We start from the raw sequence: 17,481 nt of genomic DNA on the forward strand, positions 1-17,481 counted from the left end.
CTTGCGCTTAGGAATTCATGTACAGCCTGGGCAACATAGCAAGAAACTGTTTCTAAAAATAAATAGGCTGGGTGCAGTGGCTCACGCCTGTAATCCCAGCACTTTGGGAGGTGGAGGCAGGTGGATCACTTGAGGTCAGGAGTTCAAGACCAGCCTGGCCAACATGGTGAAACCCCCTCTCTACTAAAAATAGGAAAAATTAGCTGGGTGTGGTGGTGCGTGCCTGTAATCCCAGTTACTTTTGGGAGGCTGAGGCAGGAGAAGAGCTTTAACCCAGGAAGCAGAGGTTGTGGTGAGCTGAGATCATGTCACTGCACTCCAGCCTGGGCAACAGAGCGAGACTTGGTCTCAAATAAAAATAAATAATGTTGGGAGGCCGAAGTGGGGGGATCACGAGGTCAGGAGATTGAGACCATCCTGGCTAACATGGTGAAACCCTATCTCTACTAAAAATACAAAAAATTAGCTGGGCGTGGTGGCAGGCACCTGTAGTCCCAGCTACTCGGAAGGCTGAGGCAGGAGAATCGCTTGAACCCGGGAGGCGGAGGTTGCAGTGAGCCGAGATCGTGCCACTGCATTCCAGCCTGGGCGATAGAGAGAGACTCCATCTCAAAAAATAAAAAGTAAGTTAACAAATAATCAATTTTCTTCCTCTACAGCAGAGGGTCAGCAAACTTATTCTGTTAAAGGCCAAATAATAAATATTTTAGGCCTCATAAGCCATATGGTATTGACTGCAACTATTCAATTTTACTGTTGTATCATTAAAGCAGCCACTGAAAAGTGTAAACAAATGAGCATGACTATGTTCCCATAAAACTTTAAGGACACTGACATTTGAATTTCATATAATTTTCACATATAACAATACTATTATTACTTGGATCTTTTCCCCAACCATATAAAAATATAAAATCCATTGCTAATGCATGGGTCTTGCAAAAACAGCCTGGAGTTGACCCACGGGCCGTGGTTTGCTGACCCTTATCATACACCATAACACCTCCTTGGAAGTACACCTCTCTAATGCCTTTGTTCCAAACAATACTGGGTTAGGAAAGACATGGAAAAAGGAAAATGAGACACATTATTTTTTGTACCCTATGGGTGATTGAGGGGTTGTTGCTACATAGCCCCCTCAATTTGTGCTGTAACAATATGCAGTTAAGATCCTTATTCTAATGTTAAATGTCTCTTCTGTGGCTTATCCTAACTTAAAAAAAAAAAAAGCCATCTTACTTAAATGAACTTACAATTTTAAGACAGGGTCTCACTCTGTCACCCAGGCTGGAGTGCAGTGGTACAATCACGGCTCATTGCAGCCTTGACCTCCTGGGCTCAAGAGATCCTCCCACCCCAACCTCCCAAGTAGCTGGGACTACAGGTGTGCACCACTATGCCTAGCTCATCTTTTTTTGTTTTTTTAAAAAGATATGGAGTCTTGCTATTTTGCCCCGGCTGGTCTTGAACTCCTGGACTCAAGCAATCCACCTGCCTCAGCCTCCCAGTGTTGGGATTACAGGTGTGAGCCACTGTGCCCGGCCTGAATTATCTTCTTGTCAAATTTCCTTTAATGCTTAATAGTTGATGTATAGTAAGTGCTAACTAAATATTCACTGATAAACATTAATCAGATGCTGCTAAATATTGTCTTTCTTTATTCACAGATGATGGTCAATGGGCACAACATATAAGTAGTTACAATGAAATGAGAAGCAATATAGCAGTCAGGCTATATGCATGATTTAACAACAAAATTATCACTTCCTTTCAATTTAGTATAAGGGACAATTTAAAAAGCATTTCTTGGCCCTATCATTTCTGTTCCAGTAGTTAGTGTTCATATGTGAATACTAAGTTTGACATTCCTTTCTCCTATAGAACCATTTTGGTGATCTGGATGGTGGCCACTACACTGCTTTCTGCAAGAATTCAGTCACCCAGGCCTGGTATAGCTTTGATGACACACGAGTCAGTGAGATTCCAGATACTTCTGTTCAAAATGCTACAGCGTATCTCCTGTTCTATAGCTACCAGCCCTTTTCCATACCAATACAAAAGCGTTAAGAGCCAGGAAAATGGTGTTTCCTGAACACTGCAAAACAAGCAATCAGCATGGGTCTTGGTTCACTGAAAGAGGCAGTGTGAATATAATGCAATGCTAATGGGTGGAGACCTTCAAAACACTGCAGTTATATAGCGAGTTCAGCTTTCACAATTCAGTGTTGATCAGAAAATTTCTCCTCATCACATATATTCAACAAACTATTTTCCAGATACTCATGAAGCTCAACAAAAATAATTTTTGTTCACATGGCTCTGAGTTTAAGAATATGATTTGAATATATTTGATACAATAATTTAGCCAAGAAGTGGTCTCTTAGACTAATTGTAAAACATGAAAAGTTGTCAGCTTCACAATTTGAACCCCATCCTTTCATCTTCTCCCTGAGAGCCTGCTAATGGTGGTCTCTTTCTGAAACACTTTTGGAATCTTATTTTTATATGGAGAGTTTTACTGACTGCATATATAGCAACTGAGTCCCTCGGTTAAGTAAGTTATAAGCTCCTTTAACTCTCTTAATACATCACTCTGTAAAGACGTAGTTTATAATGCAGTTCAGGCCGGGCGCGGTGGCTCACACCTGTAATCCCAGCACTTTGGGAGGCTAAGGCGGGCGGATCACGAGGTCAGGAGATCGAGACCATCCTGGCTAACATGGTGAAACCCCGTCTCTACTAAAAATACAAAAAATCAGCCGGGCGTGGTGGCGGGCGCCTGTAGTCCCAGCTACTCGGGAGGCTGAGGCAGGAGAATGGCGTGAACCCCGGGGGGCGGAGCTTGCAGTGAGCCGAGATTGCGCCACTGCACTCCAGCCTGGGCGACAGAGCAAGACTCCGTCTCAAAAAAAAAAAAAAAAAAAAAAAAAATAATGCAGTTCACTTTGCAATCATGCCTGACTCCCGGCATTTTTACTTTAATATTTAGAATGAATATTCTCAATATGTGAGAATACTAGTCTTGAAAGAATGACTCTGGGTGTTATTATATAGCACGTTTGTGTATAAAATCTATGGTTTTACTGTCCTATATTTGATAATATAATATTAAAGACAGAACATCCACAGGGTTATAAATTATTTTTCTCATTAAGATTTTAATGTAGCTGTAAATGAAATTCTCGTTTTAAAAAAATTAGTTTCCATTTTTTTTTTAGAATAAAGATTTAGTGCACAAATACAGCCCAAAGCCAACAGAAAAATTGCTTTGCCCTGTCATTTCCCTAAGAAAGCACTGAAGTTACTCAAAATAGGCGGAAAGAAAAAAAGCAATCCTCTGAGTTCTAGGTTTCACAAAAGGACCACGTGTTAAACTATGTACATCGATTTGATGTGCAAGTATGCAATAAATATGTACACGTACATTCCTATCTGCTTTACATCATTCTAGAGTATTCATAGTATATCAAGATGGGATTTAGAAATGTGAAAAGGCCGTAACAGTGAAAAGGAAAAAAAAAGATACAATGGTTTTTAGACCAGTCGAATAATAACGCTTAGCTAGTTAATTATTTTAACTTTGGAGCAGACTAAAAAAGTTGTTTTGAAATAAATGGTACCTGTAAGTGATGCTTACTGCAATACTTGTTAAATGTTATTTGTCAGCACTGACCGGAATTATATAGTGCTAGTAACACAGCTCCCACTGTCCTGGAATTCCTCTAAACGGCCAGCTATAGCTACCATTATCTTGATAAGCATTTCAAGAGTTGTGTTGCTGAGCCTTTTAAAAGATAACTAGTTTATAACCTATGTCTCCTTATGTGGCTACATCAGTTACTCGTGGTCCCAATGAAGTATAAAAGAGGATATAAGCTGCTGAAGATTTCACAGAAGAAACAGAGATATCAGAAACTTCATGATCATCAAACTTAAACCACCGTTGTCTTGCTGCATTTTTACAATAGGCTGTGTAGTGGCCTCCATCCAGCCCGCCGTAGTGATTCTGTGCCAAACAAGATAGAAAAATCAATTCAATTAAAATTGTTATTTAAAATATGCCAACAGTTTCAAAGCTTTATGTTGTTCTTACTCTTCCACGAGGTAGGAAACCACTTAAAACTTTTTGTTTCAAAGCAAGTTTAAAAAAAAAAAAAAAAAAGTCTTCAGTTCAAAGAGATACTTACTGAAACAGAAAACAAATTATATTTCTTCAAATTGTTCTTTGGACCAATAACATACTGTGACAAGTCAAGATTTTCTAACGGGAAGTCCACAGATGTCTGTAATTTTTGTTTCCACCTGCCATCATAGGAAAAACTGCAGAACAAAACATTACAATTACACCGACAGAGGAAGATACCAGGATGAATCCTCATTCATTAGCATCTAGATTTTTGGCCAGGACCGTAAAATCCATTTCAAATACAAAGACTTGGAATTTTAGTAGTAGAGGAACCTGTTAAAGACATTTGGCTTCATTTCCATTTTACAAACGAGAAAACTGAGGCACACAGATATTTAATGATGTGCCTAAGGTCAAACAGCCAGAATGGTAGAGGTAGGACTATACTCTGGTCCAGCTACAACTGCTACATGAGTCTTCTAGGAAGGTAAGACCCACATATTTATAATGCTGATCACCACAAAAGAAAGAATGACAGCTGCTCTCGAGTCAAGCTTGTACTTCAGAGGAAACTAGAGCCAGAAATTGAGAGTAGGGAGACTACTGACTAAAATAATGCCATTCATTCCATTATTCCGGCATATTCTGCTCCTTTAAACATCAAAACAATGATATCTTGGTTGGTGTAATATGGTTATTTCATAATTTTTAAAATATTCAGCATTAAAATTTTAACAAATGTGTAATCACTTATAGAATGTTTAAAATGTGTAATCACTTATAGAATGTTTATACTTCCAGAATCCTCAACTAGGACAATGGAAAAAAACTAGCTTAGAAAAATTTACACAAGAGAAATCTGAACATGTCAATTTGGAAATTAACATAAGGAACTAAGAATCTCAATACAAGATAAAACATTTTTAAAAGAAATGCTTTTTTTGACAAAAATTACAGCTCTCAATAAAAAAGTACAACTTCCTTTAAAAAGTTTTTCAAAAAATCAACTCAAAGTTCTTGAGTTACATGGATTATGTGAAGACTAAAGAATCAGCAAAAGATTTGGTTCGTGTTTTATAACTTGTCATTATTCTTTCTATTATAGGACTAGATCTTTTCCATCAATTGGACAAATCTGGACGAAATTATTTCTGTACCTAATGGTATCATTAACATATTTTATCATTAAAATACTTTAAAAATTATAAATTCCATTTAACACATAACTAAGTCTATTTTAGTGTGCTGTTTGAATGTTACATTTCATGTGCTAATTTGTTTGAATTATACTGTAACATTTTTTATACATTTTCACTTGATGCTTTGTAATTATTTAAAATTATAAGGAATTACATGAAATAGTGGTATTGTCATTTTGCTCTGGTATTGAAAACAGTGAGGTGAACTAACAGTCTCATTTCTGCTTTATTTCCCTAGATCTACTGTAACCAGATAATTGTCCTTTGTTATGTACCCATGGCAGGAAGTACAAGTATAAATTACACAGAACTTAAAATTCCCTCATTTAATTTCACTGAACAGGAGGACAAACTTTCCCCTTTACCGTTTCAGATGCACTAAAAGCACAGGTGGTAACTTCCAGATTTCTATCTTTTTTAGAGAATCCCGTCGAGCTCTGCAATGACTGCAGTAAAATCTGTTGTTATCTGTGAGTTTTTCTTCTTTGGAAAATAATCTAAGGCAATCCTGGCAGAAAAAAATAAGCAGCAGATACTCGTTAATTCGTTTCTTCAATAATGTCAGAGAGCACCTATTTAGTCAGTCACTCTGCAGGCACCAGTGATTCAAAAGCAATGTACACAAAAGAGTTCCTGCCTTCCCAAAGCTTGTGATCTAGTGAGAAGCACAGACAAGTGAACAATGACAGCACAGAGTGTGGTGAGTGCTACCTACAGTGTGTTGTGACAGGACACAGGAAAGCCCCTAACCTGGTCAATCAGGGAAAACCTGTTGGAGGAAATGACATTCTGGAGGTACTTTAAGACTAAAGGTATCAACAAGCTTTTATATAAGAAACATTGTTGATACATGGAAAACAGGATATTTATTTGATATCCCCATGTAAAGCAAATGCTTATGAAAAGTAGGCCTAAGTTAGTCAACAGACAACTTTCCAAATTATAAAACTTTTTAAAAACATACTAACAATTCTGAAAGAATATTTAATAAAGGTATCTTTAAAAAAGAAATTTCTAATTCTTTCTAATCTACATAGGCCTAATTATAAAACAGAATTTATATTGAGTTTTACTGATAAAATTTTTTTTTTTTTTTTTTTTTTTTTTTTTTTTTTTTTTTTTTTTAAGACGGAGTCTTGCTCTGTCCCCTAGGCTGGAGTGCAGTGGCGAGATCTCAGCTCACTGTAAGCTCCGCCTCCCGGGTTCACGCCATTCTCCTGCCTCAGCCTCCCGAGTAGTGGGGACTACAGGTGCCCACCACCACGCCCGGCTAATTTTTTCTATTTTTAGTAGAGATGGGGTTTCACTGTGTTAACCAGGATGGTCTCGATCTCCTGACCTCGTGATCTGCCCACCTCGGCCTCCCAAAGTGCTGGGAGTACAAGGCGTGAGCCACCGCGCCCGGCTGAGTTTTACTGATAAAATGTTTATAAGGGTAAAGACCAGAAATTTACATCTCTATATCCATAGAAACAGCATTTTTATCCAATAAATCATTTTCTCTTTACATCTTAAACTTACCTGTAATGTACATTTACTTGTGGATGCTAGCGGTAGAGACAAATACATGAAGGCCTCAAATGTCCTAGACTTTTTGTGACATGTGAGGCACTGTACTGTAGATTTGAATTGACCCTGAAAAAGTGCAACAATAATAGACTCATTGAGCTGCTTGTGTTTCTGCCAGGCATGTTCTGCAGCTTTAAAGTCATCGAGATGATCATTATTTTCTTCTTTATGTCTCTTCCGATTATCAGCCTGGAAATAAGATGATTTAAGCTCTATATTAATATCTCAAAGGCAACACTTAAATATAAATTGAAAGAATAAAAGTGAATACAAACACTTGGCAGATTTAGAAACACCTGTAGTTCTCATAAAGGAGTTCTGATCTCCTTGAGTGTGGCAAAAAATAATTCTAGCCAAAAATATCAAAAAAAACCACTTTATTGAAGGAATGTGACTTGTTGAAATTTCCCAAATTTTTATTTAAAAAGCTGAAAAGGGCCAGATGTGGTGGTTCATGCTTGTAATCCCAGCATTCTGGGAGGCCAAGGCAGGGGGACTGCTTGGGGGCAGGAGGACTGCTTGGGGGCAGGAGTTCGAGACCAACTTGTGCAACACAGTGAGACCCCCCCCATCTCTACTAAAAAAAGAAAAAGCTAAAAAGTTTGGTTTTGAGAAAAGATATCCCACATATAGCTGGGAATTAGGGCTACAACTGGATAGATATAATTTTGTTGCCCTAGCCTCTCTCTCTCTATATATATATGTGTATATATATATCTGTTCAGTGGTTAAGAATAGTGACCCCAAAAGTATGTGAGACAAAAAGTGCTAAAAAGTTGTAGTATATAAATGGAGGGTGGTCATTTATGTATACACACATGCCTTTATAGTAACTAGTCACATGAGTCATTTGGTTACATGTAATAATTTTTTTTTTTTTTTTTTTTTTGAGAAAGAGTCTCACTCTGTTGCCCAGGCTGGAGTGCAGTGGTCACTGAAATCTCGGCTCACTGCAACTTCTGCCTCCCAGGCTCAAGCAATTCTCCTGCTTCAGCCTCCTGAGTAGCTGTGATTACAGGCACATGCCACTGCACCCAGCCAATTTTTGTATTTTTAGTAGAGATGAGGTTTTGCCCTATTGCCAGGCTGGTCTCAAACTCCTGACCTCAGGTGATCCACCAGCCTTGGCCTCCCAAAGTGCTGGGATTACAGGCATGAGCCACTGTGCCCAGCCAAGTAATTCTTATTTTAGAAGGATGTATAAGAATAAAGGCATGTTTCACTTTAAGGGACTGGGAAAAAGAAAAGAATAAGGGTATGTACAATAACATACACATATTATATAAACATAGCATACAATAAAAATGCTCAAACTGTCTATAATCTTTTATAATTTGTTTATGATTTTACTTTCACATACATGTGGGTCACAAACTCCAATAACTATTTTAACATTTGCAAATTTCTCAGCAATACTGCTTGTTAATTAGTAAATACCAACTGTATATGCTTCAAATATTACACTTACCAGATGTTTTATAATTCTCTTATACAGTCACTATTTGAATAAACAAGCACTGAACTATCACCAACTAGAATTTTAAACTGCTATAAAAATACAGTGCTACTAAGCAACCCTAAAGAGTCTCTGCAACTTAGAAAAATCAAATTTCTTACTTTATTTAGATCTTCATGGAGACCATCCATTAGGAATAGAAGCAATTCTTGTGAATCTTGCTGACTGTATCCTGCAAACTGGTCATTGATCTTCCCAATGGTGATTTTAAAGTCTTTTGGACTGATATATCTATACTGTCCTGTCCACAGGGCTTTCATGATTATACCAAATTCTTCTGCCACTTCACCTTTATGCCCCAACAAATTTGACCTGTGCAAATAAAAGTTACAAAAAACAATAAAGGAAATTTAAAAGTTAAGCAAGGTACAGTAGATTCTTGATGTCAACATGAAATTGTTCACATACTGTAGCACTACATTAAACTACTTATTTGCAGGCTTACCACCAGATTCTCATCTGAGTCTGACTTGCTTACATCCCTTCAGCTTCCTTCTTTTGGCTGCAAGCCCTGCATCGTCTCCTCATCATCAACAGGCTCCAGTTCATGACAGTGAGGTTCTGCTTTCTGGCACTGCTCTCATCCTGTCTGTCCTTTACTAATCAGAGAAGGCTTTACTCTTTTTTGAGATAGATAGGGTCTCATTCTGTCACCCAAGCTGGTGGAGTATAGTGGCACAATCACGGCTCACTGCAGCCTTGACCTTCTGGGCTCAGGTGATCCTCCCACCTCAGCCTCCCAAGTAGCAGGGACTAGAGGCATGTGTCACCACACCTAGCTAATTTTTGTAGAGACAGAGTTTTGCCTTGTTGCCCAGGCTGGTCTCAAACTCCTGGGCTCCGAGTGATCTGCCCACGTCAGCCTCCCAAAGTGCTAGGATTACCAGTGTGAGCCACCATGCCCAGCCTTCATTATTCCTAAGGATAAAGATATTTTCCTCTTTCCTAATTTGACTTCTCTGGAGCTGAATGGTAAGTAAGTACCATGGTTTGAAAGGTAAAATGGGTTCTTGATGTCAACATGAAATTATTCACATACTGTAGCCCTACACCAAAATGCTTACTTATTCATAGGTTACCACCAGATTCACTTCAAAGATTCCAAAATTCAGGTGTTGACAATGTGACAGGATTAAGAGATGGGGCCTTTAAAGAGGTGATAAGGCCATGAGGGCTCCCTTCCCTGGTGAATAGGATTACGTGCCGTTATTAAAGGGCTTGACAGGAGGAGTTTGTCCTCTTGCCCTTCCACCTTCTACCATGTGAGGATACAGCAAAAAAGCTCACCAGATGCCGGCACCTAGATGATGGCCTTCCCAGTCAAGAACTAAGAGAAAATAAATTTCCATTCTTTACAAATTACCTAGTCTCAGGTATTTTGTTATAGCAGCAGAAAACTAATGGACTAAGACAGGAAATATGGTTAGATCATCCTTTTAGCATTGTAATGCAAAAAGTATGACATTTATTTACCTGTTAATATCATCCTGATAACAGTTTCGGTTGAAATAATCAGCCAAATGTGGAGCATTACATAGGCACTGCAATATTGAGTTCATATAACAAGTATTTCCTAAGTTACGAAGTCCAGTAAGAGCTGGTCCAGAACCTCCAAAAACAGGATTGAGGTTCCGAATCTGAGAAGCAGAAAGCCTTGAGATCTCAGCTTTAGGATAACATGTTGGCCTGAGGAAGAAAAAGGAAACAAGATGTCTTAAAATGCTGAGCATATGAAATTAAGGTTCTATACTATAAATGGCAGCAAACTGTAGCACCTGTACCACAGGCATCTTGTAAACAGTTAATATGTTAACTCATAAGATGCTGGGCCTTCCAGGACATTTAATATTTAGGTTAACATTAGTCATACGACTAAGGTCTGAGACCTTCCCATGAAACACATACCTTTAACCTCTTAATGTGGGTCATGGTTCTTAGAGACACCTTGAGATAGATTATCTCACTTCTCATGAACTAGGAGCTCTAGTAGAGAAGCCTCTTTTAAACTCCTTTAAATGACCCCTGGAAGTTTGGCATTATCAAATGTTTGAACTCACCCAGAATGCCAAATGAGGAATAATTAATAAAAAAACAAAAACAAAAAAAACCATACTGTGGAGTAGATATCAAGGGAAGCAGAGGTTATTTGGGTACTATTACTTTAGAGTGTACTGACTATCCACGGATGGATACACAATTACAGTCAAAAAATACAGTTCCAGCTGGGCACAATGGCTCATGTCTATAATCCCACCACTTCGGGAGGCCGAGGCGGGCAGATCATCTGAGGTCAGGAATTTGAGACCACCCTGGCCAACGTGGTGAAACCCCGTCTCTACTAAAAATACAAAAAGTAGCCGGGCATGGTAGTGGATGCCTATAGTCCCAGCTACTCAGGAGGCTGAGGCAGAAGAATCGCTTGAGGAGGCAGACGTTGCAGTGAACTGAGATCATGCCACTGCACTTCAGCCTGGGTGACAGGGTGAGATTCTGTCTCAAAAAAAAAAAAAAAAAAAAAAAAAAAAAATTCCTTAGTTGCACTAATCACGTTTCAAAGTAGACACAAACCATACCGGACAGCACAGATATAGTACATTTCTATCACTACGGAAAGATCTGCTGGACAGTGCTGGGGCAGAGAATGCCTTCTAGACTTCTGTAATATGGTGCATTTGATTTATATGTGGAACTACTAGAACTGCTCAAGCATAAGGAAAATCTTAACTGATAGGTCTTTTTTCTTTTTTAATTAATCCTTAACATTCTTCCACCCCTAAAAGTCATACTGAGAACAGATTAAACTGTATTTCTATCAGCTTTTCTTTACATGTACTCAGGTGCATACTCGCGTGCTGTTTCTGTTCAATATATAAAAAAATACACGAACAGCATATAGTCCTTAAAACATTATCAAATTAACACTTTACTAAGAATGATGATTCAAGAAGAAATTAAATCTCACTAGTTGTTATAATGAACCCTAAAAGATTAATTGAATTTTTTTTTTTTATTATACTTTAGGGTTTTAGGGTACATGTGCACAATGTGCAGTTTTGTTACATATGTATCCATGTGCCATGTTAAAAGCTCCTTTGAATAAGTCTGCACCTGGCAGGGTAAGTTCTCAGAAAAAATTTCAACTTTCTTAGGATGTGTTCAACTTACTTAGGATTAGGCTTAAAAGACAGCCTAATTAAAATTCCTTAGCAAATACAAGTATATAATAAATGGGAAAAAAAACCATTTATTTATACTTCCAACTATTGCCCCCCTCCTCCCAAAAAAGTAAAGATTAGAAGTGGTAAACAGACTTAAATCATCTCCTCATAGCCCTATCAGTAGTAAGCTAAGAGGATTCCAAAAGGGACAAAGCCAGAAGTATAGCTAAATGAAACTATTTTGGGAAACCTAACCTATTGGTCACTATTTGTAAACAGAATAGCAAAAATACAATGAAGGAAAAAGGAACAGAATAAGGATTAGAGGATGATATAATACTAAAGTGCTTGTTATTTTAATACTATAGGAAAACTTCGCTTACATTATTGGCTAAGGGAAAAAAAAGTTTGGAACTTGAGTGCTGTAATAAGGCAAGCTCAATATTCCTGAAAATTATGGTCCTCAAAGGGAGATTCCGGGACCACAGGAGGTCTATGAAAAACGTGAGGGTACTATGGCACGAAACTGTAAAACATAACAATGATTTTATATCTACATTAACACTTAAAATAATCCTCTCTGGTATGATATTAAGTGAGCACTTGGGAGAAAAATCAACAACATTTTCTCTATTCATTTGTGTTGTTCTCTGTGGTAAATAATAACGGCTGGTATAGCCATCCACAGAAATTTCCAACTCCCTCACACTAACATGCTGATAGATTCAGAGTAGAAATTTTGAAATACAGCACATTATTTTAGTTCTAGGAGTTAAGATAAACATACTTGTTTTCCCGATTAACCGTTGGAGTTACTGTTGGCTTCCTCTTCTCTTCCTCTTGAATAGCCTGGGTTATATCTGGGGAGGAGTAGGAGCGCTTCAGTTTGGAAGGTTCCCTATCCCGCTCAGCAGGAATCTGTGGCTTGGCTTTATGAGTTGGAGGGGTGGAAGGAGGTGCAGATGAAGGAGCCATTTCCGGTGGGTACATATGAACAGTGTTGGTGGGTGAATGATAATAACGAAAGGTTCCAGTGATTGGGTCAAGAAACTTAGATGGAAAAGAAAAAAAAAAAAAACAGGTCAAAAAACAAAAATAAGCATTATATAAAAAAAGAAAACACTCCAAAGTATTCTGCTAAATTTACTTTTGGATTAAAATAATTCGAATAAAATGGTGATAAACTTCAAACGAAATTTAGTTTTAAAGTAATACACCATTTCTAAATGATAAATGCCAGAATGCTCATATATTGTAGCCAGCATCTCAGGTTGGGTATTGAGAAATCTCATCCTGTTATAATTAGGGGAATAAGCTATGTTCTCTATAATGGAGAAATGGAATTGACTCTGCATTACAGAAGGTGTAAAATAAACAAACATTTTTTAGGAACACAGTGGCTATTTTACTGCTAATTCTGACTTTTACCTTGGCCCAGCCTGAAGGCAGTCCTGGTACGATCCTCCCCATTTCTTCACTTCGTGCTCTTGTCAAAGGTTCTCGTTGAGCCTAATTAAAATAAAATAAAATAAAAAATTAAAAAATTTTTTTAAAAAATCTGATTTTTCAATTAAATTTTGTCATATAAAAACTTAAGCTACTTGTACCAAAGAATCAAAAAACCTTGCCTTGGCTGCCCTTCATATTTTAAAAAACAGATTCAGAGATGAAAAAAATTATCTTTTTTCTCAAAGTCCAAATATTACTATACCAAGGTGTAGAGGGGTATGTCTAAGCCTGTAATGATAGCAGGTGGCAAGGTGGAGGTAGATGGCCTTCTGTGGTAGTTCACGGGGAGGAAGACAGTGGATCCATGCAAATAAAGGCCACATTCTTTTTTTTAATTTTGCATCTCAAGGTATTTTAGTCAAATTTTTTTTTTTTAGTTTTCCACAGCAAATGATTACATAAAATATAAACCTAATGTATTCTTTAGGACTAAGTGTGCCCTTTCTCTGTATGCTAAGAGGTGTAAGTAGAGAATAGACGTTACAGCATCCTAGCAAATGAATATTCACAAGAAAGGCTACAAAATTTCATTATCATGGCTTATTCTAAATCTACCTAAAGTCATCTTGCTCTCCTAACATTTCTTCTTCTATATTCATTCATCCCACAAAATACTGATGAAATGTTATATAAGTAAAAACAAACCAATATATTGAGGCATCAACTTCAATGTAATTGAATGTGATACTTCCACTTCCTTTAAAAAATTATTAATAGAAAACAAAAACGCCTGATGAACCACCCATTTCTATTTTTATATTCTTCATGTCTTAAGATACATACATTCTAGGCCAGGCAGGTTGGCTCACGCCTGTAATTCAGCACTTTGGGAGGCCAAGGCAGGAGGATCTCTTGAGCCCAGGAGTTTTTGAGATCAGCCTGGGCAACACAGACCCCGTCTCTATGAAAAAATTTTAAAAATTAGCCAGGTTTGGCCAGGCACAGTGGCTCACGCCTGTAATCCCAGCACTTTGGGAGGCCAAGGCAAGTGGATCACCTGAGGTCAGGAGTTCGAGACCAGCCTGGGCAACATGATGAAACCCCATCTCTGCTAAAAAAAAAAAATACAAAAATTAGCCAGCCATGGTGGTATGCACCTATAATTCCAGCTACTCGGGAGACTGAGGCAGAATTGCTTGAACCTGGGAGGTGGAGGTTGCAGTGAGCTGAGTTTGTGCCACTGCACTCCTGCCTGGGTGGCAGAGCAAGACTCCATCTCCAAAAAAAAAAGCCAACCTTGGTGGCATGCACCTGTGGTCCTAGCTACTCAGGAAGCCGAGGTGGGAGGATCGCTTGAGCCAAGTGGTCAAGGCTTGAGCCCAGGTGGTCAGGTGAGCTATGATCACGCCACTGTACTCCTGCCTGGTGACAAATTCTGTTGAATACAAACATGTAATAAATAGAATATGTGTGCTGGAAAAAAATTCTGCCAAAATGAAGGCAAATGGCACAACTAAATATCCACATGCAAAAAGATGGATTTAGATCCTTACCACACTATATATAAAAATTAACTTGAAATGGATCATAGATCTAAGGAACAAAACTAAAACCTTAAGAAGAAAACATCTTTATTACTTTATGACTTTGGGTCAAAAAAATGTTCCTTAGATACAATACCAAGAGCACAATCCACATGTGAAAAATATGACAGAATGGACTTCCACAAAAACTTATGTGCTTCAAGAAACTCCATCAAGAAAATGAAAAGATAAGCCACATATTGGGAGAAAATGTTTGCAAATATCATTTAAAAAAATTTTAGAGATGGGGTTTCACTACATTGCTGAGGCTGTTCTTGAACCCTTGGCACAAATGATTCTCTTGCCTCACTCTCACAAGTAGCTGGGTCTGCAGGCGTGTGCCACCACACCTAGGCTTATACTTACACTGATTATGACCTTATGGATTTTAAAAACACTGCCCTCAAGCATTTAGCACAGTGCTAGAGACATAGTAGTTGCTCAGCAAATACAGTAAGTTTTATTGAGCCTTCTTAATACGTGAGAATTACTTTAAAATGCTATTTAATCAATACTTAGTTGTCTGTGGCATTTTACACAGAATGAGTGTAGAGTGGATCATATAGTATGAGATTTAAGACAGCCAGAAGATATACTGAATACCCTTGCTTCCTGAAGGGCAGAGATGGGGCAAGATGGTGGGTGGCCAACAAAGACAACTTTTGCTTTCCTTTCAATGTTGCCAAAGACCTTGGCTGTAGCTGGTGTGAAGCCCTGCTTAGAACGTCAGGACCAGTGGGAGTAACTGCAAACCTCAATTTTCACTTTCTATTTTTTAGTCTTCACTTTGTGGTTCTGGTCATCTAATCCCTACTCTTTCTCTTTAAAAGGAACAGAAGGATGTCAGGAGAAGAGAAGGCATGTGTATATATACATCTCTCTCTCTTCATTTTCTCTTATTGTTAACTCATTTTCAGCTCCTTTGGGTTTCACTTTTGGAGCACTGCTGTTTGACTAAGGCTTAAGTTCTTAATTTTTGTCAGGTTTACACATCTTAAGAAATTTTATTTTTGGTTCTTAGAAGAACTTTAATAAAACGTGTTTTTTTCTGTTTTTATTTTTCCATAGGTTATTGGGGTACAGGTGGTATTTGGTTACATTAGTAAGTTCTTTAGGAAGTTCTTTTTTTTTTTTTTTTCCCAGACAGTCTCGCTCTGTTGCCCAGGCTGGAGCGCAGTGGCGTGATCTCAGCTCACTGCAACCTCTGCCTCCTGGGTTCAAGCGGTTCTCCTGCCTCAGCCTCCCAAGTAGCTGGGACTACAGGCACGTGCCACCACGCCCGACTACTTTTTGTTGAGACAGGGTTTCATCATGTTGGCCAGGCTGGTCTCAAACTCCTGGCCTTAAATGATTCTCCCACCTCGACCTCCCAAAGTGTTGGGATTACAGGTGTGAGCCACAGCACCCGGCCATTAGTAAGTTCTTTAGTGGTGATTTGTGAGATTTTAGTGCACCCATCACCTGAGCAGTACACACTGCATCCTATTTGTAGTCTTTTATCCCTTGCCCCCAAGTCCCCAAAGTCCATTGTATCATTCTTACATAACATGGTTTTAATGGGTTATGTGTTATATTTAGTTAATCTTAGATCTAAACAAATAAATTATATAAATTATTTGACTTCTGTAGTTAATGAACTTTTTTTGTATAAATATCAATGGGTTTGTTGTTGCTGTGGCTCTTTAACTGTTGCAGTCAAAAATAAGAAAACTGTGAATTCAGTCAGTCATTCTAGCCTTAATATATTTTATGTCATTGTTTCCGCTTTTGTTTGAGACAGGGTCTCACCCTTGCTGCCTAGGCCGGAATGCAGTAGCATGATCACGGCTCACTGTATCCTTGACCTTCCCAGGATCAGGTGATCCTCCCACCTCAGCCTCTCAACTAGCTGGGATTACAGGCAGGCACCACCAAACCCGGCTAATTTTTTAATATTTTTTTCTAGAGACAGGGTTTTGCCATGTTGCCCAGGCTGGTCTTGAACTCCTGGGGCTCAAGCGATCCACCTGCCTCAGCCTCCCAAAGTGCTGGAATTACAGGCAGGAGCAACCATACCCTTTTTTTCCCCCTTTCTGTGGAGAAATGGGGTCTTGCTATGTTGCCAAGGCTGGTCTCAGATTTTTTTAATGGCAAAATACAGCAGAATGACTTAACAAAAATTTAACATGTTAAATTCACATAGATTTAGATTGGATATGGAGTCGGTCCTCTGTATTCATCGGTTCTGTATCTGTGAATTCAACCATCTACAAATTGAAAATACTTGAAAAAAAAATCCTGGGTGTACTGAACATGTGCAGGCTTTTATTATTCCCTAAACAATACAGGATAACATCTACTTTCATAGCATTTACATTGTGTTAGGTATATAATCTAGAGATGATTTAAAGTATATAGGAGGATATGTATAGGTTATATGCAAACACTGTACCATTTTATATAAGGGACTTGAGCATCCTCAGATTTTGGTATGACAGGGAGGTTGTGGAACCAGTCATCTACAGATACCAAGGGAAGACTGTATATATATCCCAGAGAAGGCAGATTTATGGAAACAGAGAGTAGACTCAGTGTTGCCTGGGCTTTAGGGTAGACTAAATTGGGCATGGGGTCTTTTTGGTGTGATGGCAATGTTCTAAAATTGGATTGTATTAATGGTTTCACAACACTAAATAACTAAAAAAAAAAAAAAAAAAAAAAAAAACCACCACTGAACTGCATGCTAAAATTGGGTGAATTTTATGGTATGCAAATTGTATCTCAAATTCTGAAGGAAAAACAAAGGCAAAGATGCCATTTTTTTTTTTTTTTGAGATAGAGTCTCGCTCTGTTGCCCAGGCTGGAGTGCAGTGGCCCAATCTCGACTCACTGCAAGCTCCAC

At 38.3% G+C, this 17,481-nt stretch overlaps 2 protein-coding genes across 7 annotated transcripts in view; one reads left to right on the forward strand and one right to left on the reverse strand.

The window, feature by feature from the left end:
• The window catches only part of USP50 (ubiquitin specific peptidase 50), a 51,425-nt gene extending 49,258 nt beyond the window's left edge, over positions 1–2,167 (forward strand). The window contains exon 6 of the mRNA XM_063638512.1: positions 1,882–2,167. Within this exon, the coding sequence (XP_063494582.1) occupies positions 1,882–2,067 (186 nt within the window). The 3' untranslated portion in view covers positions 2,068–2,167. The remainder of the gene's footprint in view (positions 1–1,881) is intronic.
• Positions 2,168–3,138: 971 nt separating this feature from the next.
• The window catches only part of USP8 (ubiquitin specific peptidase 8), a 122,260-nt gene continuing 107,917 nt past the window's right edge, over positions 3,139–17,481 (reverse strand). For all 6 annotated transcript variants that reach the window (XM_063639459.1, XM_063639457.1, XM_063639458.1 and 3 more), the window contains 8 exons: positions 12,997–13,077; positions 12,356–12,618; positions 9,884–10,096; positions 8,512–8,722; positions 6,847–7,083; positions 5,691–5,833; positions 4,188–4,320; positions 3,139–4,006 (listed from right to left, as the gene is read on the reverse strand). In XM_063639459.1, the coding sequence (XP_063495529.1) occupies positions 3,821–4,006; positions 4,188–4,320; positions 5,691–5,833; positions 6,847–7,083; positions 8,512–8,722; positions 9,884–10,096; positions 12,356–12,618; positions 12,997–13,077 (1,467 nt within the window). In that variant the 3' untranslated portion in view covers positions 3,139–3,820. The remainder of the gene's footprint in view (positions 4,007–4,187; positions 4,321–5,690; positions 5,834–6,846; positions 7,084–8,511; positions 8,723–9,883; positions 10,097–12,355; positions 12,619–12,996; positions 13,078–17,481) is intronic.

Source organism: Symphalangus syndactylus, chromosome 5 (genome assembly GCF_028878055.3).
Source record: "Symphalangus syndactylus isolate Jambi chromosome 5, NHGRI_mSymSyn1-v2.1_pri, whole genome shotgun sequence".
Taxonomy (NCBI): Eukaryota; Metazoa; Chordata; class Mammalia; order Primates; family Hylobatidae; genus Symphalangus; species Symphalangus syndactylus.